The sequence below is a fragment of the Cylas formicarius genome, unplaced genomic scaffold, assembly GCF_029955315.1.
Source record: "Cylas formicarius isolate icCylForm1 unplaced genomic scaffold, icCylForm1.1 PGA_scaffold_5__7_contigs__length_24384050, whole genome shotgun sequence".
Lineage (NCBI taxonomy): Eukaryota > Metazoa > Arthropoda > Insecta > Coleoptera > Brentidae > Cylas > Cylas formicarius.
Genome location: NW_026844341.1, coordinates 8,238,124 through 8,263,311, shown reverse-complemented (window position 1 = coordinate 8,263,311; position 25,188 = coordinate 8,238,124). Strand labels below are relative to the sequence as shown.

General features: G+C 35.0%; 1 protein-coding gene and 1 non-coding gene across 2 annotated transcripts; one reads left to right on the top strand and one right to left on the bottom strand.

Annotated features, from left to right (window-relative positions):
• Positions 1 to 725: 725 nt before the first annotated feature.
• On the bottom strand, positions 726 to 22,406 carry LOC132702399 (uncharacterized). Its single transcript, XM_060670992.1, has 6 exons — positions 22,291 to 22,406; positions 15,317 to 15,468; positions 13,430 to 13,667; positions 12,797 to 13,043; positions 12,630 to 12,731; positions 726 to 1,053 (listed from the first exon to the last, which is right to left on the bottom strand). Exons 1-6 carry the CDS (start codon positions 22,294 to 22,296, stop codon positions 992 to 994), a joined length of 807 nt encoding a protein of 268 aa, XP_060526975.1. The 5' UTR covers positions 22,297 to 22,406; the 3' UTR covers positions 726 to 991.
• On the top strand, positions 10,012 to 10,085 carry Trnan-guu (transfer RNA asparagine (anticodon GUU)). Its single transcript has one exon. It is a non-coding gene; the product is annotated as a tRNA-Asn (tRNA).
• Positions 22,407 to 25,188: the final 2,782 nt, after the last annotated feature.

Here is a 25,188-nt window from a genome sequence, read left to right as displayed (position 1 = left end):
TCAGTTATTTACAAAATCATCATCCTGTAGACTTCTTCAGAGTTTAACGCAGCTTTCATTTGATGGAAGTTACGAAAGCATCAGGACAAACGTTCTAAATGCATCTACTAGACACGTATTACCCAAGTTTGCCTCTTTGGGCCTTGGAATTATAAGAATCAAGTTCCTTTTTGGAGTCGCAGCGATGACCATTTATAAATAAAACAGAGGACTAATTAAATATTTTATAATTTAATGGTAACGGTATAAATAATAAATTGCAACAAAACAGTAATAAATAGATACAAAATTTTACAATAACCGACTCGCATATCTAATTCGTTACGACTTGATAATTATTAATGATAATCACTAGAGTAACAGCTCCGAATTTTGACTAAGTAAACATCAGAACATTACTTGGTTAGTTTGGATATACAGATCCCCTGTCATTTAGATGCCAAGGACGGGCTATAGAAAACCGTGGACCAGGTTTCATTAATTGCTACCTTGACATAAACAAAAGGCACCTTTAAAAAGTTCTAAATATAAAAGTCGATTTTTTTCATACCCCAGCAAAAGGCTTTATATTTAACAGCTATTTTGAAAATGGAAGACAAAGTCGAAAATCGTCAACTGATATCCAGAAAATAGTAGTAATAGTAAATTTTAAAGAAAAATACATATCCAAAATCCAAAAATTATATAACCAAATTAAAAAAAAATCTAAGTCGATTCATTATTTTGCATGATGGTTCTTCAATAAAGCTTATTAGGGTGCCAGATAAATTTTTGCTTCTACATCAAAAAGTTTCGACTGTCATGACAATATGAACCCGTGAAATGTTTGAAAAAAGAAAAACTACTTATGGTAGTACGTTAAGAATTAGAACAGACGGAGGCCTTTTTTCGTTTATGACGGATGCGTGAGCTGTCAATACTAAAAATTGATCCACGTTTTTCTACGCTACGCCATTGCCAAGTATGTACAAAAATTACCTAATTAGCACCACTACCTTCGTCTAGCTGTGGGGAACGAATCGTAAGGATACTCGTAATGTTGATGGAGTTGCCCTGCAAATAGAAAAGTCGTGGTTACCTGCATTTTCTTAACATTTTGAGCTACTAACTAGGTATCCAAAAAATACAGGGTGTCTCATTTGCGTTTTTCGTGCTTACTTTTCGTGGAACGAAGGACATCGTTAACAAAAATTTCATAACCTTTGTGTTTTTAAGATACAGCGGCAAATTGTAAATATTGCATTTTCAAGAATCGACTATCTTTTAGAATGCTTTCGAAATTAGTGTACAAGGTCAGGTCAAAAAGTTATCGGACCCTATTTTATTTTTTACATCGAACACCCTGTATATTTATAGACTAGAAGATTGGTCTTTTTTAAGTTTTATAAAATATGTGATAGTGTGCACTTTTTCTCGGAAACAAGCAAATAAATGATAATTTTGGAAAATTAAATGCTATAATCATTGTTATGATTTTTGGATCGACTTAAAGCAGTTTATGTACTTTCTTTTGGTATTTTCGTTTGATTGATGCTTATCAATTTCTGTTAACAATTGCAGCTTATGAAAATTTTGAGAAATATGATATGCTGTTAGGTTCTTTACAAAATAATGAAAGTTCTCAACAAAGAGAACTGGCAAAGAAGGGCGATAGATGTTTTGGGATATGTAGAAGCAATCCCTTCGTCCTTATGTATAAATGTTGATAGTGAAATTGGTGTGCCAAAAACACAAATGTCAGAGGATCGCGGTCTCCAATTTGTTGTTAATAATGTGGTTTTTCCTTACTTTTATTATTAAACTTCAAAAAGTATTTAATTTTTGAATCTTCGTCCCATATAAACAAATAAAGTAGTGTCTTATAATTTTGCGACCTGGTCCTGTACACTAATTCCGAGGAAAGTTATATAAGAGACTCTTTTGACGTTTTCGATAAGTTGTCTGGTAATGGAGATAAGAGGGGTGTCTGCAAATGCAATATTTTCAATTTACCTGCGTGTCTTAAAAAAGGGCTATGAACATCTTGTTAATGACATCTTTTGTTTCACAAAAGTATCTCTACGAAAATAACGGAATTGCCCCGCAAAAATACCCTGTACTAATTTTGAAATTTACCTAACTAAGTCAGTCTTTTCGGTCCATCGGGAGTCAGCTCGTATGTCAACGATCTCACGACGTCGATACTAGGTCTTCTGTGTCTGTTCTCAGTCTGTGCCCTCAGTTTCGCGCCAGAAGAAGACTTGGGAATCGTGTGTCTGGCCGCGGAAGAAAATTCGTGAGATTTTGAGGGTTTGTGTTTGGATGTGTACTTCGGTGGAGGGGGGAAATTGTGAGATGCGGCCACGTCCATGAATTCCGAGCTCTCGGGGTACAGCGCACTTTTTAGGAAGTTAGTCGTAGACGGACCGGGCAGTTCCGCCGATAAGCTGGCCAAATACTCAGCACTGTACGGAGCGTTGGAGCCACTTTGAAAAATACCTTTGGCTTTATCGGAATGTCTCTTGGAATTTGATTTGGAAGATTGCAATTGGTCGAGCTCGCCTCTGGTCAGCTTCAAAGAGTGAACCTCGTTCTGAGAAGCTTCGGCGCTGAGGTGGTCGTTTATGTAACTGGGAGAGTTCTCGAAAGGTACTCCGTAGCTAGTGGCTGGAGGTGACGGGAGTTGGTCGTTACTTTGAAACCCGGAGGTACCGTAATCAGCACCCGAGGGTACCGTTTGAAGAATTGGCTCGTTGCTCGGATGAGGAGGGGCGATATTAACCCGAGGTTCTTCAAAATGGTGATGGTGATTTCCCTCGTGAGGTTGGTATAATATTTCCGGCGCGGTGTTGCCGAACGGGGTGGGTTTGTGAGGGTCCAGAGACGTGGAGGCGGTAAAAAATTTGCCGACCACCGCGCCCAAGGTGGGAACGGCGGGCGATAGAGGTTTGAACGGCGGTATTTTCGATTCTTCCGCTCTGTGGTGGTCTCCCGGGATTTTTTTCAGTATCAAGATGCCGGCCTGCGAGCCCGACGGCAGCTTGACTTGAAATAGAAAAATACGAGTCAAATTAAGTCGGTGCGTCTTTTTTTCACGTCTTGTTTGTCGGGCTTAATAATGATAAAAATGATAGTAATAATAATGATAATAATAATAATATAATAGTACATTTATTTATTTACATATGGTTTAGGACAATATGTTAGACATTTTAATAACTATGTCAAAAAGGTGGCTGTACGTCAATTTAGAAATGATTCGACTTTAACCTCCCAGCTAATAGTCTATTTATTTATTTATTTATCTGCGGTTTAACCAATTTACAAAACTTTTACATTCATTAAAATCAAATGGAGAGGAAGACAGCAGTATAACAGCTAGAATAACAAGAATAAAATATAACAATAACAATAAATAGAAAAGGAACACATCAGAATAAAATGCTGGGAGGCTGCAGACAAAAGAATTAAGGGTTGGATAGTTGCGCGCTTTCAGCATTGAGTTATCACAGCTTCTGTAATATGCATTCAATTTTATGGTTTGTAAAAGAGCTGGACAATAATACCAACCACCCAAAATCTTAAAGAGAAAAAATAAATCACTCTGGAATATTCTGATTTGAACAGTATCAATATTGAATTAATTAGTTATAATGCTGTAGTTGATCTGATACCCATTAGAGATATCGATATGCGCCTTTGAAGCCAAAGATCTAAAAAATACTTTCTGATGATTCTGATACTTCAACTGATGCACACACCAGTCTAGAGCGAACCAAAGAGATATAGACGAGTCTAAAGCAATGTAGAGTTCATTGGCCACTATTGCGTACAACAAACCCAAGGACACGCAGCGACCCGTTTACCACTTCTGCAAAAATCTAGTTTAGAACCCAAGAGAACACCCAAATCGATCTGGACTCTATCAATGCTATATCGGTTGTGAACCACACTCAACCCACGACTAAAGGTAATACTACAGCATTTTTCTACATTGAACGCGAGACAATGTTACACTGTCCACGTCTCTCTGAAGCAACGCGATCCAACCCTGCTGAATATCTTCAAATCATCCGCAAACAAAAGACATTGCGATACGGAAACTGCAACTAACAAAATCATTTATGAACAAGTTAAAAAGTATGGGTGCAGTGTGAGAACCTTGGGGGACTGAGTACGACCAGATAGGAAGCACTGAACCCACTGCACCAGCCCAGCCGCCCAGGCTCATAGCTCTAAGCTTAGAGACAAGAAGCACATGGTCAAAAGACTTCGAGATATCAGTATAGACACAATCCACTTGACCAAGCCCCTGAAAAGGGGACAATATAAAATGTTGCTACAGTAAATCTATCCTGTACATGTTGTTGATCAGCCAAAATTGCCCTGCAATGTCACTAAGTCTCTCACAAAATAACTTATCTAGTAGTTTAGGAACTACCGACTGTATGCAAACGACTCTATAATTAGCGACATCGCTTTTATCACCACTCTTCTGAATCGGTACTAAATAGCTAACTTTCTAAAAGTCAGGAAAAATACCTGAAGACAATAATGGTCCTATTCAAAGTGCGAAAATGCGAAAATCCAGTCTGTAAATTCATAATATTCTCAAACACATAGGAGTTGAAGTCTAAGCTATAGTCAACACTATAGTTAGGAATCACACCCTCATACTTTTTATAGAAGTAAAGTGCTTTGCAAACAACGTTGTTAGTTTACTTGTATTTTGTGATGCAGTTTTTTTCGTAAAAATTAAGTTCTGGAATTCGCGACTAAATTATGCAGGGAAATTTGAAGGCTCAGATCGCTTAACAGGAACAAAAATCTCAATCGCACAATACAAAATACTATAGAAATATTCGACACATCTGTTAACATTCCTCGGGTTAAGTGCACTCTCCCATGGTATACAAGACAGGAAACAATTCGTTGCATAAAAGTTACAATTATGGTAAATACAACAGGCACACAGCAGATGTGGCGACGTGACAGATTCCGTACTCTCCACAGTAACCACTCTCAGAATTACTCCAAACGGCACTAGATAAATTGAGAGGCCTAAAATAGAGGAAGTAAACTCCTCATACACTGAAGCAGTTGACGTGGGAGAAATGTAAACCGCACAAAGAATATTTTTTTTTCACTCCGCACGAAACATACACCAAAATATAGTACTACTAACTGCGATGAGGGTACCTCTCCCCCTCGTCAGATCAGTATTTGCCTGACTGCGATTTTGCCTGAAAATAATAAAGTTACCAAAGCCTAGGTCTGAATGCAAGTAGTCCTCGTTGAGCCACGACTCCACCAGTACAATAACATCATATATTAACCTTCCCTGCCAACTCATTCAATCTAGTACTCACACCGCCCGCATTATGATAATAGTAAATAGAAACAGTATTATTAACAATTTTGATATATCTGTAGCGAAAAATAACCAATCATACTCGAAAAGTCGATAAGATAATACTTATGTCAAAAAAATAACTTGGTTTTGATAGTAATTAAGGTAATTAAAGGTCATTTGTTGAGCAGAAATTGTTCATAATCTTCCGGGATACTATTATAATGTACGAAAAGGATCTTTCATAAAAAACAGTTTTATGGACTCGCGGCGCTATATATCCACCTTAGACTTAATGTATTCGAATTCTGTAAGTGAAATACCACGGAACAGTGAAGAAGAGTGCAGCTCTTTTCTGTCCTATATTGATAACCAATTAGTCTCGCGTAGTTTGTAAGAAACTGGTTCGCAATAAATAAATAATTTTGGGACATCTGTTGCTTTTATAAATGTGACTGACAGCATTTTGCGATAAGATGATGAACGCTATCCTTATTCTGTAAGATTATTCGATGGATACAACTTGTTATTTCTGAAATAAAATACTGTTGCTCTGATGATGCAGCTTCCATTCTTATCAGTTATATAGCGTAATAATAATTTATCTGATCAGGTGCATATTACATCTTGGGTTCCACAAGGTACCTTCTTAGGGCCCTTACTCTCTCTCATTTATACGTCGGATATGCCTAAGTCACTGCGGTACTGTGAAATAGCCTCATTCGCTGATGATAATCAAACTTATTTTTTCTTTTGATACAGAAGGTTTCTTCTTATTAATGACTGCGGATTTTCTTGAAATCTCTATAAACACTACTAATTGGTTTAGTTGATGTGACAAAAATTTTGAGGATGGTAATTGATAGAAATCTAAGCAATACTTTATTATATTATACTTTTATTATATTTGTTATACTTTTTTGTCTCTAAAAATGTTTTACAGCAACCGACGTGTTTTGGATTCCAGACTGCTTTGTGTGAAATCTTGGTATTGTGACATTTTAATTTCCATGATTATATTTATCATAATTGAATTTAAAAACATTTACTTTATATACAACAAACTACACATCACTGCGCCAGCAGAGATCACCTATTGTTTTTTAACTGATTGGAAATTATTTTCGCTTTTGTTATTATTATTATTATTATTATTATTACTATTATTATTTTAATGTGAACAACTAAAATACGGAACACATTCATTTGAGAAAAATGCAAGCACACATAATTGTTTTGCGCATTTGGCATATATAAGTAAATGTCGTTACCATATTTTTTTTAATTTACTTTCTATGAGCGCATGAACAAAAAATCGAAATTTTAGTTAGTAAATTGTATTAATTCGTAATTCCTACTCTGGCAGTTTCTTTCCCAAATATGATATTTCTCCTGTCAGCGATAGAAGCGGATAGACAGAATGGCCTGCAAGATCTCCAAATATTATTCGGCTGTATTTTTCCCCCAGGTATATTCAAAATCAAAAGTGTATAAGGAAACACCGCAAAAATTCCGGCAGCAGCTTGACTTACGAAAACGCGAGTCATTTCGAGGATTTCTTTTTTTCACGTCCTGTTTGTCGAGCTTAATAACAAATATCGCTCTCGCTAAACGTTATTGGATAATTTAAATATATAGATACGAATCCACAATAAGAAATTCTTTTATTGTTATTTGCGCGGCCGCTCATTATCGAATATCCTTTCGTTAAATGTATGTCGTTCGTGGCAGTTACGCATCGTGTGTTCCTTTAATGAATTTATTATAACGTCACTTTTACCCGGCCGTATGGGTAATCGCAAGAAAGTAAAAAAAGGCGACGCGATATGGTCCAAATGACCATAATTTGCGCCGAAACTACCTCAATTTTAAATGTATTAAATAAGACGTTTTAAGGCACTTATGATATCAGCTGATTATCCCTTTATTCATTTATTCAATCAAGTATGCTTTGCTTTTTAAAAAGTTGAAAGTTGTCGTACGTCTAGCTTGGAGTTAGAGGAAATAATTTACTTGATAAAGTTAAGTTCATAGATGTTGGAAGAATTACAGTACCGATTACCTTCACAATTCATTGATGAACTATGTTTACAATAATGATACCGCGGATGTCAATATCTTGGCAAATAGTATTAGTTCTGTCCTCGATGTAATGTGCCCTTATGAAAAAAATTACAATTAATCAGGGATACGCAGATAAAAAATGGATTACAGTTGACATTAAGGAATTAATGAAAAAAAGAGACAAACTTTATCGCAAAGCGGTTTACGACACAACAGTGGACAGTTGGAATGAATTTAAAAGAGTTAAAAATCAAATTGTAAAACAAATAAAAATCGCAAAGGATAATTATTTTCATTGGGTAATCGATCAAAACAAGAATAACTCCAAAGTTCTATGGAAAAACTTGAAAGTTCTTCTCCCTGAAAAGAATACAACGGTCCCTGATGAAATATTGTTTGGCGTGGACACAGTATCAGTATCAGGCGAAATGGAAATTGCCAACAAATTTAATGAATACTTTGTAAATAGCATTGCAGAGTTTCTATCCAGTATCCCACAATTCGATTCATAGCAGATATCATAGCAGCCATTGCTACCTATATAGAGTTTTCAAAATTTGAAACTGTGTCACTGTCCGATGTTAAAAAATATGTTTATAGTATGAAAAATGTAGGTGGTGGGACGAGTGGAGTCTCGTCTGAGGTACTCAGAGATGTTTTCAGTGTAATAGGCAACCGTCTTTTGGACATTATAAATACTTAACTTTCTAACGGAGTATTTCCGCACGAGTGGGACACATCAACTGTGATTTCAGTTCCAAAGGTTCAAGGCACAAATCAGCATGGAGAATTTAGACCGATAAACACTGTTCCGGTATATGAAAAAATATTGGAAATGGTCGTCAAAGAGAAACTGCTTGCATTCTGCGATAACAATGACATTTTAGCATCCAATCAGTCTGGTTTCCTTCATCAACATTCGTGTGAGTCTGTGATAGTTAATATATGTGACAATTTCCTCCAAGCTGTTGATAGTAATAATCTTATTTCGGCTATCTTCTTGGTTTTTAGGAGCGCTTTGGAAACTATTGATAGGTTTACGTTGTTAATAAAAATGGGAAAGCTATGCATACGAGGTTCAGTTTTAAATGGGTTCAGATCTTATTTGTATAACAGAATCCAAAAAGTTAGATTTAAAAATAGTACAATGTATGGAGTGGCACAAGGAACTGAACTGGGGCCTCTATTATTCCTATTGTATATTAATGACATAGTTCAGGTAGTTAACGATAGCAAAATCGAATTATTCGCAGATGACCCAATGTTATATATAGTCGGTATTGACATAGATCATACGAAACGGATGACAGAGAGTGATTTGAACCGAATATATGAATGGTTATGTAAACACAAACTTAATATTAACACGTCAAAGTCTAAATTTTGTATTTTTGGAAAAAAACAAAAATTGAGTACTGTTAATATAGAAAACATAAATAAACATGCTGGTACAGTACACGAAAATAAAATTAAGTTCCTTGGAGTCATGTTAGACTCACAACTAACGCTACAAACGCATGCTGATTATGTAATGAGAAAATTTTCACAAAGAGTAGGGTTTATACGTAGACTAGGCCATAGTCTTTCCATGTACACCAAATACCTTTTATATAACAGCCATTGCGGCACCTCATCTCAAATTTTGTTCCACACTCCTTTATAACTTACCGAACTATAAGATAAATGCGTTTCAAGTAATTCAAAATAGAACATTAAGATCGATCTTAAAGTGTAACAGATACACTCCCGTAAACCTAATGTCAAATGTAGTTAATGTCATGACGGTTAAACAAGGAATTATTTATGATGCAAATATTTTTATGTATAAGTTGAGAAATAAACTATTACCTGATTACATCTGTGATAAAGTAAAATATTTTAATAGCGTGCCTACGAGAAACCGCAATGATTTTATTTTACTAGATAGGTATTGCTCTAACCAAAAGACAAATTCTATTCTGTATAAGGGTCTCGAAAATAATAAATTGCCAAATACCTTGAAAAATTTTGTTAGTTTCAATAACTTTAACACTATGTTGAGGCAATATGTGATGTCTAGATTTTAAGTATAAATCACTGTTTCATCCTAATTTTTTGTAAAACTTTGTAAACAATTGTTCAATATTATTATTATTATTATTATTATTATTATTATTATTGATGTTAACTAATTGTTGGTGTTTCTTAGAGATACCAAAATTATTTAAACATGTGTTACTCAGTTTTTGCCAATAGTACATTGTTCAAAGTGTCTAATTTATAGAGATTAATGATAAGTTAAATTTTTGTCTTCGCATGTATCCGAAAAACGGAAAAAAGAGAACCCAAATAAAAATAATTTCGAAAAAAATATTATGTCTTCAGTTTTCAAGACACCACAAAACAATCCAAATGCTTTGGTGAAAAAAAAGAAAATTTCTCTATGGGTCGCCCGCTTTCCGCGTTTGAAAATAAACCGTTAAGGTGGCAGCAAAGGGACGTTAAGTGTTTGCAATTAAACGTGCCATAAGTACCTTATCTAGCAAAATATTATATTAATTAATCCATATTCGTCAATAATTCGATAAGATTGGATGGACCGATTGTTTTCAAATATATCGAGGAAAAATTTCAATAAGGCCTCCGTGGCGCAATCGGCTAGCGCGTTCGGCTGTTAACCGAAAGGTTGGTGGTTCGAGCCCACCCGGGGGCGCAAGTTTTTTTCGCCCGAAATTATTAACGACACTATTAGATACGCGTGCGACGGGCGCAAAGGTCACACTTTCTTCCGTTGAAATATCGCCTCGGTGACGCTGTCGCATTTAAGATAAATGCGTGGAAAAAAGAAAGTGCACGGGTCAATAGAAAAATCGCAAACTGTGTTCGAGAAAATTAGGAAAATTTCACAGGCCAACGGAAACTGGAATTGTTCGTTTTCATTTTGTAGAAATGACACGGTGCGTTTTTTTAATGAGAAAAAAATTATAAAAACTGCATTGCATAAAAAAGTAAAATTGTCTAGATTTGGTTCTATTATTCGAATCAAAATCAAAATTATTAAGCCAGCTAAGATCAGTCAACAAAAACCATTGATTTTTTTACATAATTTAAAAACATTGAAACTTGAACTAGTTCGGATAAGAGAGTGCAACAAAAGCCAACGCAAGTTTTTGCTTTTGTTGCTCTTTCCGAATTAATATCACTAATACCATTATTTTTTAAAATTTATTTTAACATTATTTTCAAAACATCACTTAAAAAATTTGGTTTAGAATAGAATACTTAATTATTAAATATCATGAATCGTTGTGAATGTGGGTTAGTCACTTTGTCGCACTCCAGTAAACCATCATTCTTCTCGGATAATCGCCAAATAATAGTGGTGATTTTTTATGCATTATAGAAATCCCATTATTAGAGAAATGATCAGCGTCGAATTTTTTTTTTATTCTGCCTGTCAGAACTTTCGAACGGTTTGACGCGAGGCCTTCGGAATTAAAAAACCCAGATGAAACCCCTGCGTCTATCTTTTTTTTTTCGATTTTCGACTGTTTTTGGGCATCGCTATGAAACACGATCAGTGTCCAAAATTTCAAGCTATTGACTTGAAGTTTAGCAAGCATATAGCGCCTAGTCTCCTAACGCTTAACAGAGCCAATTGAAATTGGGTAGGGAGGGGGGATGGAAGGTATTTGAAAAAAAATAAAAATCGCGGGTCTAAGAAAAAAATAATTTCTAGAAAACCGTTTACGTGACCAAAAAAAATCTTCGGCCATATAAACTTTTATTCCTAATGATTTTTCAAAAATGTACACGGTGTGCCGCCTATTAAAAAAAAACGAAAAATGGGTTCCTCTATTAATGAAAGTTGGCTCTAAAAGACTGTGTCTAAGATATTAGTTTCTTTTACATGACATAAACCCCATAAACAGCTGAAATTTTTGTATTGAGGTTTTCACCTATTGTACAAGGTCTTCAAGATATTCCGTGCTATATTGAGAAATTAACAAATGTCTTAAATTTGCGGCTATCGATTTCACATTTATCAAAAATGTTGAAGTCACCCATATTCAAATTGTTGAAATAGCATACAATCGAATATCGCGAAGTATTTTTTTAAAATTTTGAAATGTTTTTTTGGGATATTTGGCTTCCAGGAAATAATTATTTTCATGAAAACTATTAACATGATAGGCAAAATTTGTGAACCACAAAATGAAGATCCAGAACAGTAACTTTTATTTAAAGCATTTTTTCGATTATATACAGGGTTTGTCAATTATAGACAAAAATCTAAAAGACCCTGAAAATTGTTCTTTTTGGCATTAAATTATTAGCCGTAAATCAACATTTGATAAAAATGCATCTATTTGGTGTACAGACTAATGTGGGTTTACGAGATATTTGAAAAACTCCATGTGCAGTCGCTATGTCCCGCACTCAATCAAGACGCGATGACGTCATTTACTATTCCGGCGTATAATATGGTTTCAGAAATTGAACTGAGGTGGCTTTTACTTGATGAAAATCCATTTATCAAAATAAATAAGAACTAAAAGTTCAGATTTTCACGAAATTATACATTATGACATGACAATTGTTTCGACAATACCGTTTTGAGAAAGACACGGTGTTGTCGAAACAATTCTCATGTCATAATGTATAATTTCGTGAAAATCTGAATTTTTAGTGCTTATTTATTTTGGTTTCAGAAAACAGGTATTTTCTCGAAAACCACTTACATATAATTTTTACTTCGGGCATTTCTTAGATTATGTACAAGATGTGTTGATAATGGGTAAAAAAATTAAAAAATCTCGAAAATTGTCGTTTCCGTCTGCAATTTATTAGCCGTAAATGAAAAACTATAAAAAATGGGATAATTTGGTTTAAACAGTATCGTAAATTTTGTGGACTGATAGTTTTTTTGGTTTCGTCTATCTATCTATTTCTATCTATCTATCTATCTATCTATGTAGACTGCGTAGCGCATAGTACACACAGTCGCAAGATTTCGAAAGCAGTCTTGTATTAATCGCCGCTGTAAAAGGAAATCAAAACAACCTTCCGGTCGAAAACAAACTTTCGCCGGAGATGACCAATTTTTTAAATGTAGATTTTTTTATGCGTTTTTGCGGAATACGCCTGGTATCATGTTTTATTCAATATTTCTGGGATAATTCGCCCTACGCTCTCAAGTTTTCCAATGAAATCGTTGTAATGGCGATCAATACCATTGTCAGAAAAAAAAACTCACCATCGGGATGTCCAATGGATTCGTGGTGATAGTGACTCTCGACGGCGTATCCCGACGACGATGGTGGCGGACCGTCATAGTATGATGGGGGCGGGCCATAGTCTATCAGAAAATACCATCGACTTAATAAAACGAAATATATGAGACGAGATCGTGTGATCGGTTACCTGAAGACGGATGTTTTTCTTCCGGTTTTATCAGCACCGCGTTCGATATGATGTTCTTGCCCAGCCTCGTCACCGCGTCTCCCGAAGAACTGATCAGTTTTCCCTTGGCCGAAACGACGTAACCGCTGCCCTTGATCAGCTGTCCGTTGATCGCTAGTAAACCACCCTTGATAGCCTTGACCGCCTGGAGGAGCGTGTTCAATATGGACGACTTCAAGTCCCACACGTCGATCTTTTGACCCGTTGTCTAAATATAGTAATCTACATTTGTCATTTGTGCCTTTTATTAGCATTCCGAGTGGTAAGTTTCTTTTTTTCATATATAAATCGGGAATCCGCGAGGGACGAGTAAGGACGAACCCACCGAAAGTTAGTCTAGAATACACCATAGATTTACCATTTCACTTATTATTTCTGTTCTTTTCAAAATATATTTGTCTTGCCAAAATAAGTTAATAAGCCTGAAAAATTGAAGCCTTCGAGACGTGATGATGGAGAACTTAGCAAAAGTTAAGATTCCCCAAAGGATAAACAAAGACTGTGGAGTGAACCTGGGTACGTATAGCCAGTCATAAGGGTGCATTCATTTTATAAACAAATAGTGTGTCATAGAATGCTCTGGTGCGATCTTACCTCGGATGGACCATATGATGGCGGCCCGTAGCTATCGGATGGTTCATAGGACCATTGTTTTCCATCGCCCGAGCTGCTCCCTTTGCTGAAACCTCCGGAGGCTCCTACCACAGCTCCGGCCGAGCCTTTGGCCACTTGGGTGAGCTTTCGACCCAGTCCGAGGGCCACGGCTCTCGATATCGTCAGCAGAATGTCGCCCGAACCCGAACCCGACCCTGACTTATCGGATCTTTTTAACCTTGTAATGAAAATTGTATTTGTTAAATCAAAAATTACTATTCTACAAAGGGCGACTAAGGTTGAGTGGCCTGCGAACTAAATAGGTCTCTTTTTTTGGAACTCCGTCTAGTGGCAAGGTATGCCTTTCTTTGCAGGAAAACACGACTTAATATCTTTTTTGCGTAAGTGGCTCTGCCTGTCTACTTTTTTATCATTCTTGGAATCAAGTGGTTGTGATTTATTTTCAAGACTTTTTTGAATTAACATTCCTGAAAGAAATGACCAGTAATTTTATTAAAAACTTTCGAAAAACTATTTTGAGTTTCTAAGACATCTACAGGCATTTTTTTTAGAAGGTGTTACTATGAATTTTAAACTTTACGGGTATTTTAAGAAAATAGCAATATACAAGGTGTTTTCTAATTGAATGTCAAAATAAAACTTCATATTGACATATGTATTAAATGTATTGAAATGCTAACTTTTGATATACAGGGTGGTACATTTTTCAAGAATAAAATATATTTTTTTAAGATCTGTAATAATACTTTAGATATTTTAATAAACTTTGGCAAACATATATTATTGACCAAGAGGCATTATTTAGTGTATTGTAGGGTCAATTTCACTTTCCTATTTTGGCAGACACGCCACTAATTTTTCCAAAAATAAAAATTATTCTTATAATATCCAGTCGTTTCTAAAGAAATTTAATTTCTTGATTTTTTTCAATCAAATGTACGATGGTCATAACAATATCATTTTGTCTGTTTTATTCAATTTTAATAAAATTATTAAAGAAGTGTAGTGTATTTTTGAAATCTTTATAATTATTTCTTATTAAAATATCCGGATATTACTAAAAGTGCCATATTTAATTAGGAACAGAATTTGGTTAATGCATGACGGCGGGCCTGCTCACTTTTGTCTTGCAGTAGGAGAATATTTAAATCACACATTTAAAAAGCAATGGGTTACGTTTTTTTAGTCCGTCCACATGGTTTTCGCTTAATAATATAAACTAATTTCTCTGCATACTCTCATATTAACGGTATGAAAATGCAGAGAAGAAGTTTTTATTTTTAATAAGCAAAAAGCATACATCGGATTGAAAAAAATCAAGGATTTTTTTTTAAATCGTGGGAGAAATCAGCGGAGTACCGTACCGCCCCATTAACTATTGATATTCATTTAGAAAACACCCTGTATAGATCATCACATATATATCTGGGCCACAATAATTTCTAATGATATGATATAATGATGATAGCTAATTCTAAGTTAGGTCGAAATAATTTTGCTAAATTTTTTAAGGTTTGGCACAAAAATTTCCTCCTTTCATTAATTAATTAATTAATTAACTGTAAAGTGTAATTTAAAACTGTGTGGTTTTAGCACGTATTTACTGCTTGTAATTTTTTTTATTTTTATTGTTGTTATTGGGCGCAAATCTATATTATTTATTAAATAACCAAAGTAAATAAAGCGTTCAAACAACCCATTATCGCATTTGTATTTCAGTCTTTTTCTATTGTAAAATTTGCCTCACTTTTCTATCGAGCCATCCAAAACGCAATTTCCATTTTGACAACGGTCAAAACATATCATAAAATTTACAAAAGCTTTTTTTTAATGCCGGATTTTATCAAGTGCCGTATCGGTCGGTACCTGTGAAAATGTTCGTCCAGATATTGGAGTTCCTTAATTTCCCCTTCCGTTAAATCCTCCGGACGCAGGGGGTAGAAGGGATTGGGCGCCATCGATGATTGCGTCTTCTTTATTGAAAATATCGCCCAGGTGCAGGTTAAGATGAAGGATATCTGCAATAACATGTTAGCCGTTAAAAAATGCATTCAATATCGTACTGATTCAATAACATAGCTTCTTCGGGGACTTGCTATCCCACAATTATATTTTTAAGAAAAAAAAGGACATGTATTGCCCTATTGTACCAAAATCTGTAAATGGCATTGAGATTATTTTCCTCAAAATAATATTTTTATTTCCTTGTAACTAAAATGCAATACATTCAATACAATACAATAAAGGATATCTTTAATGACAAGACAGTGAGGTAAGTACGTCAATTTTTGAAAGAGTTTTGATTAATATGATAACAGCTAATTCAAAATAAAATTAAAAGAACCCGGGGAATACCAGTTCATACGCTGATGAACACAACAGCCTAGAGTACGGTCTCTCCTTAAATGGAGCAGGGGTGCAAAGAATCTCCCGATCAGCTGAAATCAAGCACGGTTTAGCAAACTCCATAAACATGGAATGTTAGAAATATGTATGAATCGGATAAAATCACTAACACAATAAAGGAAATAAAATGGCTGCATATCAATGTTCTCGGTTGAAAATTGATGACCATGTTGTGTATTATGCTGGAAAGCACAGTACACAACATACAAAGGAGTAGAGATAATAGTATCAAATAAAGTGGCCAAAGCTATTAAAAATTTAATATCAATCTCCGATCGAATAATTCTGGTGCAGGTGGCAATAACAACAATGGTACATACACGTGCATGCCTCAACACAGGACGCAGAAGATGAGCCGATAGAAAAATTCTATGAACACCTGGAATAGGCACAGTCAATAACAAATAATCATGAAATAACGATAATTATGTGGCATATGAATGCCAAAATTGGAAAAGGATGTGTGGAAGACACAATAGAAGGCCATAGTTTGAGTAAGAGGGTGGCAAGAGGGGATATGTTCGCTGACTTCTGCTGGGAAAAGCAAATGGTCATGACAAATACATACTATAAGCACCTGAAGAGATATCTGTATACTTGGAGATCACTGGCAGACACACCCAGCAGAATAACCCGAAACCAAATCGATTATATCTGTATTAATAAGAACTGTAGGAATTCTGTAAAGAGCAAAAACTTGGCTGAAGTGCGGCCCATAATCTCTTAGCAGCAAAAACTAAGCCAAGATTTGAAAATATCGATAAACCTCAAGAAGGTCCAAAAAAGAATAACATAAGAATAAAAGAGGCAATCCTGCATACTGGACAAAAGGCTGAGGACGTCACTGGAGCCTCAAACCAGCATTGAAGAAATGTGAAGCAAGACTAATGATACATTGTTAGAGGTGCAGGACTCCAAATTACTCGAAGAAAGAACCCATACGAGAAAAAGTTGGATAACTAACGATATCCTAGACCTCATGGATCAAAGACGAATATCCCCACGGAACAACATCGTAGATTGCAGTGGTAATAAAATAATGGAGTCACAGCAGCAACTTGAAAGATGGGAAGAGTAAGTTCAAAAACTCTTTGACGATGACAGAGACAGCAGGACCCATAACAACAAAAAAAAATGGTACATGGAGTAGAGTAGGCAAAAAACGGTCCTGACGGTGTAAGTGCAGAAGTAGTAGAGCTTCTCAAGGACAACAATCACCACCTCATTTAATGTCACTTACGAGACGGGAGTTACTGGCTAAGGTCAACATTTGTTATGCTGCCTAAGGAGAGCGAACTGCGAGGACTACAGGTCCATTAGCCATATTCTAAAAATATTTTTGCGAATAATTTACAAAAGAATCTACAAGAACCTGGAAGAAAACTACCCAGATGATCTTTAGAAAAGCACTCAGAGAATCACTGTTCGGCTTACAAATATTGAACAAAGATTTCGTGATGTTAAGTGCAATGAAAAAATGCTTGCAATACTCAAAACAATGGGAATAGACGACAAGGATATACAAATAATTGTAAACCTGCATTGGAACCAAAAGGCAACAGCGAAAATGGGACACCAATTTACAGATGACATAGAAATCAAGCGTGGAGTGCGTCAGGGTTGCATTTTGTCTCTGCTCTTCTATCTGTATTCGGAAGTAATATTCAATGAGGCTTTAGAAGACGCAGGGTTTGGGATAGTCGTAAATGGCAGAAATATCAACAACATCAGATATGCCGACGGCACGATGATATTGGCAAACAATAAGGAGGAATAATAAGGACCAGAAAAAAATGTAATCTACAATATTTTGCTACACCCCGAAAAGTATGGACTGCAACATTTATTCATGAAAGGAAAGATAAACAGCGAAAAAGGCCCCGGACAAAGAAGAACATCCTGGTTCAAAAACTTATGTCATTGGTATGGTCAGCTCTTCGTGGAATTGTTCCGAGCAGCGGTGAACAAGAAATGATTCGTCAACATGATAGCCAGTATGATAGTCAACAATTGTTAACGGTTACGGCACTACAAGAAGAAGAAGATTTGCTATCTCGGTATAAAGTTTATCTTTTTTAGCACTAAGATATTTATCGTTTTTATATTCTACGTAAGTCATTAATATATTTTTATTCTTCTACTTCTATAAAATACCTAATTATATACCGATCTAGCGGGCGGAAAGTGTCATATTACCACGAGTTTCGTTTCACACAGATCCGAGCCTCTTCGGACAATTTCGCGATATTACCGCACGGATCCGCTCGTGTCAAATAAACTCGTGAGTCTAATGCCATTTACCGCACTTGTAATATACTATTGTACAACTGCGGTAAACGGCATTTGACTCACGTAAAGAGTAACTTAAAAAGTTTACCGAACGTGTTGCATACTATAATTTTTCTACGACCGTTAGTTTTTGGGTACATTTTCGCAAAACAACACTGACATGACCGTCAGAATTGACAAACGTCAAAATTCAAAGCGTGGGAAATATCTCCGAAAACATCCTATGCTCCCAAATCCGTGCGGTAAAATCCCGGAAATGTCCGAAGTGGCTCGGATCCGTGGGAAACGAAATTGACGTGGTAAAGTGACGCTTCCCCCACGCTAGATCGGTATGTAATTAGGTATTTTACAGATGGGAATAGAAAAAATCCCGTTTACCGCACTTGTTGCATAATATATTATTAACATATACCTTGAAATTATGCTGTGCTTTTAGATGGCATTTCCGAAAGTGTTTTAGAGGAGAATATTTCCAAATACATTTTAATTATAAGTCTTTTTCTATTATATACATCTGTAAACGGCGAAAATTTTCAAGCGATATTCAGTTCGATACGTTGATGTCCTATTTTCATCGTTATGATGTTTTTACAAACTAGATGTCAATGACTAAAAGCCATTATATGGATAATATTGGGCCCTTATTTTAAAATCTGTTGAAAGTCAAAATGAATTTTCAGTCTAACGAGTACATAACTTGGAAGTTTGTTTCGTTGTAACAAGCGAAAGTATAAAAATACTCTGAAAAATGTTATTACTTTTGAAGCTATTTTAAACACAATAGATAAAAAAATTGTAAAATACCTAAACTCTATACATCATACACACCTATTTTACTTGTTTGTCCCCTGAGCAATATCATTTCGCCTTATTATTATTGTTTACTTTTTTTTTGTTAATTTCTGAATTGCCTTATCAATGTACCTCATTCCTCTATATCCAATAAAAATTAAATATTTAAATTCTCTATACTATAGTATGGAAGAGTAAAACTTGATTTAAAGTTCAAGGACGCGATCACGCCTCCTGGCGGCCATTCTAGGAATTTAGAGACAATTTCTAGTATTTTACCCTTAGGCGCTTTGGTTATAAAAGTTCCGTTTTTCTTTTTCGGCGAGGTAATCAATAGTACCCACGTTGCCGACAAAAAGAAATCGTAAAACTAGTGTGCCCCTTAGACGCGGTCGTCTCTTTAAGCAGTTTATATATTCCGATTCTTTCGCGATCGAAAAGAACGTCGGAGAGATGCCGCAACATTCGGAACTGTGTACTTTCTCCAATAAAGTCAGAGAGATCGTCGACCCTGCCATGTCGTCCTCGAAAATCAAGAGTGATAAAAACGTTTACTTTCATTCTTCGGAAAATTTTGACCGTAAAATTCGTCACTCCTTGCTTTGTTACCGTCTATCGCGTATGATTGTGGCATTGTCACTTATGGTACTATAACACGCGTTCTACTTACACCAACTCTTTGAATTAGAATATCGATAAGAACAGGTACTAGGCAAGAACAAATGAAGTACCACAAGGTCTGAACTCGTTTCCAGATTACTAGTTATTGCTTACAAAGCTTAGACTGGATGAAAGATGTTTAATCTAGACATGACTTGCTTTTCTGAAAATTTTTTTGTGTCGTCTGTTTCTTCTGCTAACGTAAGCGGATCTTCTAGTTAGGACCGCTGTTTGTCTGTGCTAGTTGAGCAGCGGGACCTTTTATTGAATCAGCATTACATTTTATGGGTCTGACAGATAACAAAACGCTTAGCCACATGTCTTTACAAAGTACTGTCTGGTGATGTAATGAATACTATGAGTACTATGAGTGAATTTTCACTATTATTGCCTCAATGCTTTGTTATTTGCATTGTTACTTTTGAAGTATCATTTTGTGTGTAACGTACCTGAATGGTTAATAAAGTTCGTTCTTATTTAAATTAGAACAAAAATGCGCAGATTGTTGCAGTTATTTGTTGGATTATGACAGCTGTTTCAGCAAACACTATAATATTGCAATATTGTGAAGTCTATATATAAATAAGTAGTAATGGATTCTACTAGTACTACCCTTGTTCTAGGGTTATAAATTTAAATTTGACAGGGAAAACATATTTAAATCCAATGGGTCCAATTTTCCCATTGCGTTTTCAGTTTTACGAGGAACATCGAGACCAAATTTAGACAGATCTTTTGAAACTTCCATACTAACATTAATATAGTATGGATTAGAGTTATTTGCAACTATTTTTTAATTATTACTTTATCTATCAATCTAATTACAATATTTGTTTCTTTTTCAACAATTTCAGTGGAAAGCGGCGTATTAAGTGGTTGTGAAAAAATAATAAAAGGCAACCATTTTGTTACAATACAATTCAAAAAAGATTGTCTATTGGACATCAAAAGAAACTAACATTGCATTAGGAGAAATTATTACAAGTCTTTATCATTATTGATTAGTTCAAAGGAATTTTTGATAACCTACCTGGTTTTAAAGCAACGATCAAATTTGCCAATAAATAACTGTGAAAATTGTGCTAAACGGATTTTCATCAACTTAAAGCCTGAGCCGTCATACCGCAAGAGCTTCAGATACCTTAACTAATGGCACATATACGCAACAGTTCCCGGAAGAAGTCGGGAGAAGAAGAAACTAGAAGGCAATCGGTAATTTTTAATTGAACGTTCGATTAAAAAAGTGAAATCCGGCTAATTGCACACCGGCCAAATTATTAATGCGTTCGGCACTATTGCGAATAAGTTGCGTAAGTCTTCGACCACCACCCCCTGTTTCGTATGCAAATGTTTCGATAATGGAGGAATCGGGGGGTAGTTAGAGGTGCTTATCAATGAATGTCGATTACTCTTAGATTAAAAGCCAACACTGAATAAACTCCTGTCAATTCTTATACTCAAACCGACTGATCTAGAGGTTATGGTGGAAACGACAAAGGAAAATCATTATAATTATAATTATGTAGAGTTATATCAATTTTTTTTCTTATGAACTGTACCCAAACATGTTAAGGTTTGTGGTTATTCAGCTAAGGCATGAAGTCTTTTGACATTCAATTTTCTATTAGTCTCAGTATGGGACTTATCCCTTTCGCACTAATTTTTCGCTTCTTCTTTTTTTACAAAAGTCGATTTTGATAACGTAGCTATTGCACCTCTACAAGCGAACAAAACTTAGAGTTGAAGATCAGAATTGTTTCACGCAAGCTGCATTTCACTTAGCTTAATAAAAATTTTAAATAACATACGCGGTATATATTTTTAAAGATTTAAAGAAGGTTGCGGATTTTATCACACCTCGTTCCACCATCTTTAATTCATTGAAAATTGTTTTTTGGTTTATAATACCCTGCATCTATAAAGTTATAAACACATTTTATATTTTGGTTTTAGCGTATACATAAGTAGCTCGTTGTCGCAAAAATCTCATCTCCTTATCTCGTTTATGCAGAAGTGTCAAAAAATGTTTGTAGGAACTATAATGTCGATTCTTGCCCTTTGGTCAGTTATTTAGATTTGATTGTCTTGATGATGTAAACAAACCACCGAGTCTGGCAGTTCGAAAATGAAATGAGTTGAGAAAATTAGAGAAACAAAGAAAAAAATGAATTTTAGATATACGCGGCTTCTTTCCGCATCTAAGCAAATGCACATTGGTATTAGCAAAAAGGAATCTATTGTCTGGTCATTGAAAAAAATGTTATAATCACGCATAAAAGATTATATGTAGATTATTGGTGATACTACGAAATAAAATATAAGGAGATTAGTTCGCTGAATGTGGAGTCAAACTTATTAATCCAATTCGCAATTAGTGTACGACAGTGTTTTTGAAGCTGTAGGATTCGGTATTCATTTCAAGATAATTCGATTAAAGCTGATTTCGTGCTAGAAACAAAAAAAACGTTTTTTCTGAGCCGAGAAGAGAGGTTTTAAATTGTTGACGGATGACAGATAATTTATACACCGTATAATGCCAGGATGCGTACTTTGGCATGATCCGTCCTCTAATTTTAGGTTTCATTCAACCAATACAAGAATCGAGCAATTTTTTGTCTCAGATTGAACAATCTTCAATTTCAATTTTCGCCAAGAAGAAAGAAAAAGGAAGAAATACGCGAGCGAAATCTTACCTTCATGTTTCTCTTCGGATCAATGTCTAGGTCGCGCACATTCACTAAAACAACAACCGCCGCGGTATTTCTCTTCGATCGACGAAGAAGAACGTCGCTTCGCGTGCTTCTTCGCTCTCCCGCCCACAGAAGGAAACGAAGAAACCGCAGCCACGACTGAAGTTATATACGGCACCCTCCATCGTCGTTATTTAAGGGACGGGGGTCGATCGCGTTGCGTAATTTCAATTTGCTTCGCAGATAAAAATAATGCGTAATGGTAACGTTTTAGGTCGTTTTCTTCCGCTATCGTCTGCCCCATTTGACACGTAACGAGATGGTTCCTTCCTCGAACGATAGTTTCTTACACTTGGTGCGTACCAACACGAAACTGGGACAGAAAGTTCTTTGGTTTCGTTAATAATATCAGAAAAAACCTAAAGGCGAAGTGGTTCGGACTCACTCATATCTTTGGAGTATTATATATAAGGGGTTTTTAGCCTTATCGTTTCTGACATATTTCGAATTTTATGTGAAATATTAGAAAAGAAACATTGTCAAAATGTGCAATAAGAGAATTTACCAAACCACCTGGCACCTTGGTCAACTCATGATCTAAAGCTTGTTGTGGAAGCAAGAGACCGCACGTTGCAGAAATTTAGATTTACACGTTTAATTCATGACTGGAACTACATTGTCACAATGGTTCGAAATGAGAAAACGGGATATTTAAACTGAATTAACATTCAAAACAGGTTTAAAAGTCACTCAAAATCTTAATATTTGTTTATTAAAATTCAATACCTCTTTGCCAACATCCCTTTCTGACCCTAAAGGAATCAATCAGTTTTTTGGTTGGTGGTGTGTTTATGTTACTCGACTATTCCAAAGCATTTGACAAGATTAATCATAAGCTATTATGTGTAAAACTAAAATATTATGAATTTGATGACTTGGTGCTGGACTTATTTGAGTGGACGAAATCAAATCGAAAAGGATATTTGTTCAAAACGTTTTCGTTTCAATTGTTGGATTCTGGAGTGCCTTAGGTTTCAAATTTAGCTCTTCTGTTTTTCATTATTTATACATCTGTATGACAGGCATCTTATTAATGACCTTGAAATAATTAAACAGATTTCTATAGAGCACAATTTGCTACTAAATCCAAACAAGTGAAAGCTTTTATGGTTTAGTAATAAAAAGAACAAAGTGTTTCTCCAAGAAAATTTAAATATAAAACTAAACAATATTAAACTAATATTTACCGATCTTGCGAAGAATTTATGCGTAACAATCGATACTAATATGCGTTTTAGAGAACGTCTAAAATATTTATTAAAGCATACTCCAATTTAAGGCTACAACCGGAAAATTTTGAATCAAAAAACTAGAAAAAAGTGCTTTCCCAGTATAACTATTGCGACTTTCTATATGGGTCTTGCTTAACCGAAATCGATAAAAATAGAATTCAAAAAATACGAAAGTTCTGTTATCGTTTAATCCATGGTATTAGAAAATTCGGACCTATAACTTATATAATAAAAAATGACAAATGTTTATTTGTGAAGTCTAGAATGTTGCACATAACATTATTTCAGATCCATCGGAGTCAGTCTAATATTCATTTAAGGTTAACTAGGTTTAGCAATAGGCTTGTACTACAGCAACATAAGACTGCTATGTTTTCTAGATGCTTTGAGATTCATACGATTAGCCTAGACAATAAACTTTCACAAAATTTTAAATATAAATAAATTTAAATACAAATTAAAAGTGTTTCTATTGAGATAGCAATAATAGTGGCAATGGATTTTTATGAAAATGCTGTTGTTGTTGGGGAAACAGCTTAAGGGTGACCGGCTTCCTGATACACTGATTGTTAAATCATTTTAAAACTTTTTTGTGTATTGTTGATGAATTTAACTAGTTAAAATTTATGACTGTTTAAGTTCGTAGGGGTTGACTATGAATACAACAGTGCTAGACTTTGCCCTAAGTAATAGCTCAAAGTAATTGCATTTTTACAAAAATTTTACGAAATTGTTTCCTTTCTCTTTCTCTTCAATAAAAGCTGCTATTTATTTATTTATTTAAATATCAATTACATTTACAACGAACTAAGAAAATTGAAATATCGTATATACAGGGTGTTTCCAAACGAACGAGAATGTTTGTATCAAAATATTTCGACCTATACGTCATGAAGTGAAAACTTACGGAGATACAAGGTGATAAAAGTGTTTTATTACTTGGCGATGAGAAATTATATGGTGTAGGTTTTGGGATAATGTTTCTTAATAAATAGACGGAGTCGTTTTCTGAGTATTTTCTGAACAAAAAAGAGATTATTGTTCATTGTTTGTATTTTAAGCCGTTTTGAAAGTATTTACATTTTTAACTCTCTTTGTAACCCTATGAAAAAGGAAGACTTTTAGAATAAAAAAAACTACCTATTCTGTTTGCTATTGCTATTACTAATGAAAACCCAAAATAAGAAAAAAATAATTGGACATAACTGAATTTCATTTAATTTGCTAACTTGCCAATTATTACAGAAACCAAAAACTTAATTTTGTAATTCGTTTAATGACTGTTTGTTGGGTCTTTGCAAACCACTAATTTAATACCGTATACAAAAACAAAAATCCGTTGGATTCAAATCCGGAGTGCGTGCTGGTCATTCAAGAAGCGGAGACTTCTGAAAATCCATTTACGGGGAAAGTTTAAATTAAGATAACATCTTACATTTAGCGCAAAATGAGGTGGTGGTCCGTAAAACAATTATTGCTGATATGTTTAAATATGGAGGAAAAAGGTTGGAGCAGCAAGTTTATAAATTGATTGAGGGTTTATGGGGATATGAACAAATACCAGAAGGTAGATCGAAGCTGGCCGAAAGGAAAAACGAGTAGATATAAA

Excerpts from the sequence above, each read along its gene's own strand:
- LOC132702399 (XM_060670992.1), bottom strand. Across the intron at positions 12,732-12,796 it reads AGAAAAACATCCGTCTTCAG|ACTATGGCCCGCCCCCATCA; the intron begins GTAACCGATCAC and ends ATTTTCTGATAG. Across the intron at positions 1,054-12,629 it reads ATCCATTGGACATCCCGATG|GGCAACTCCATCAACATTAC; the intron begins GTGAGTTTTTTT and ends TTCTATTTGCAG.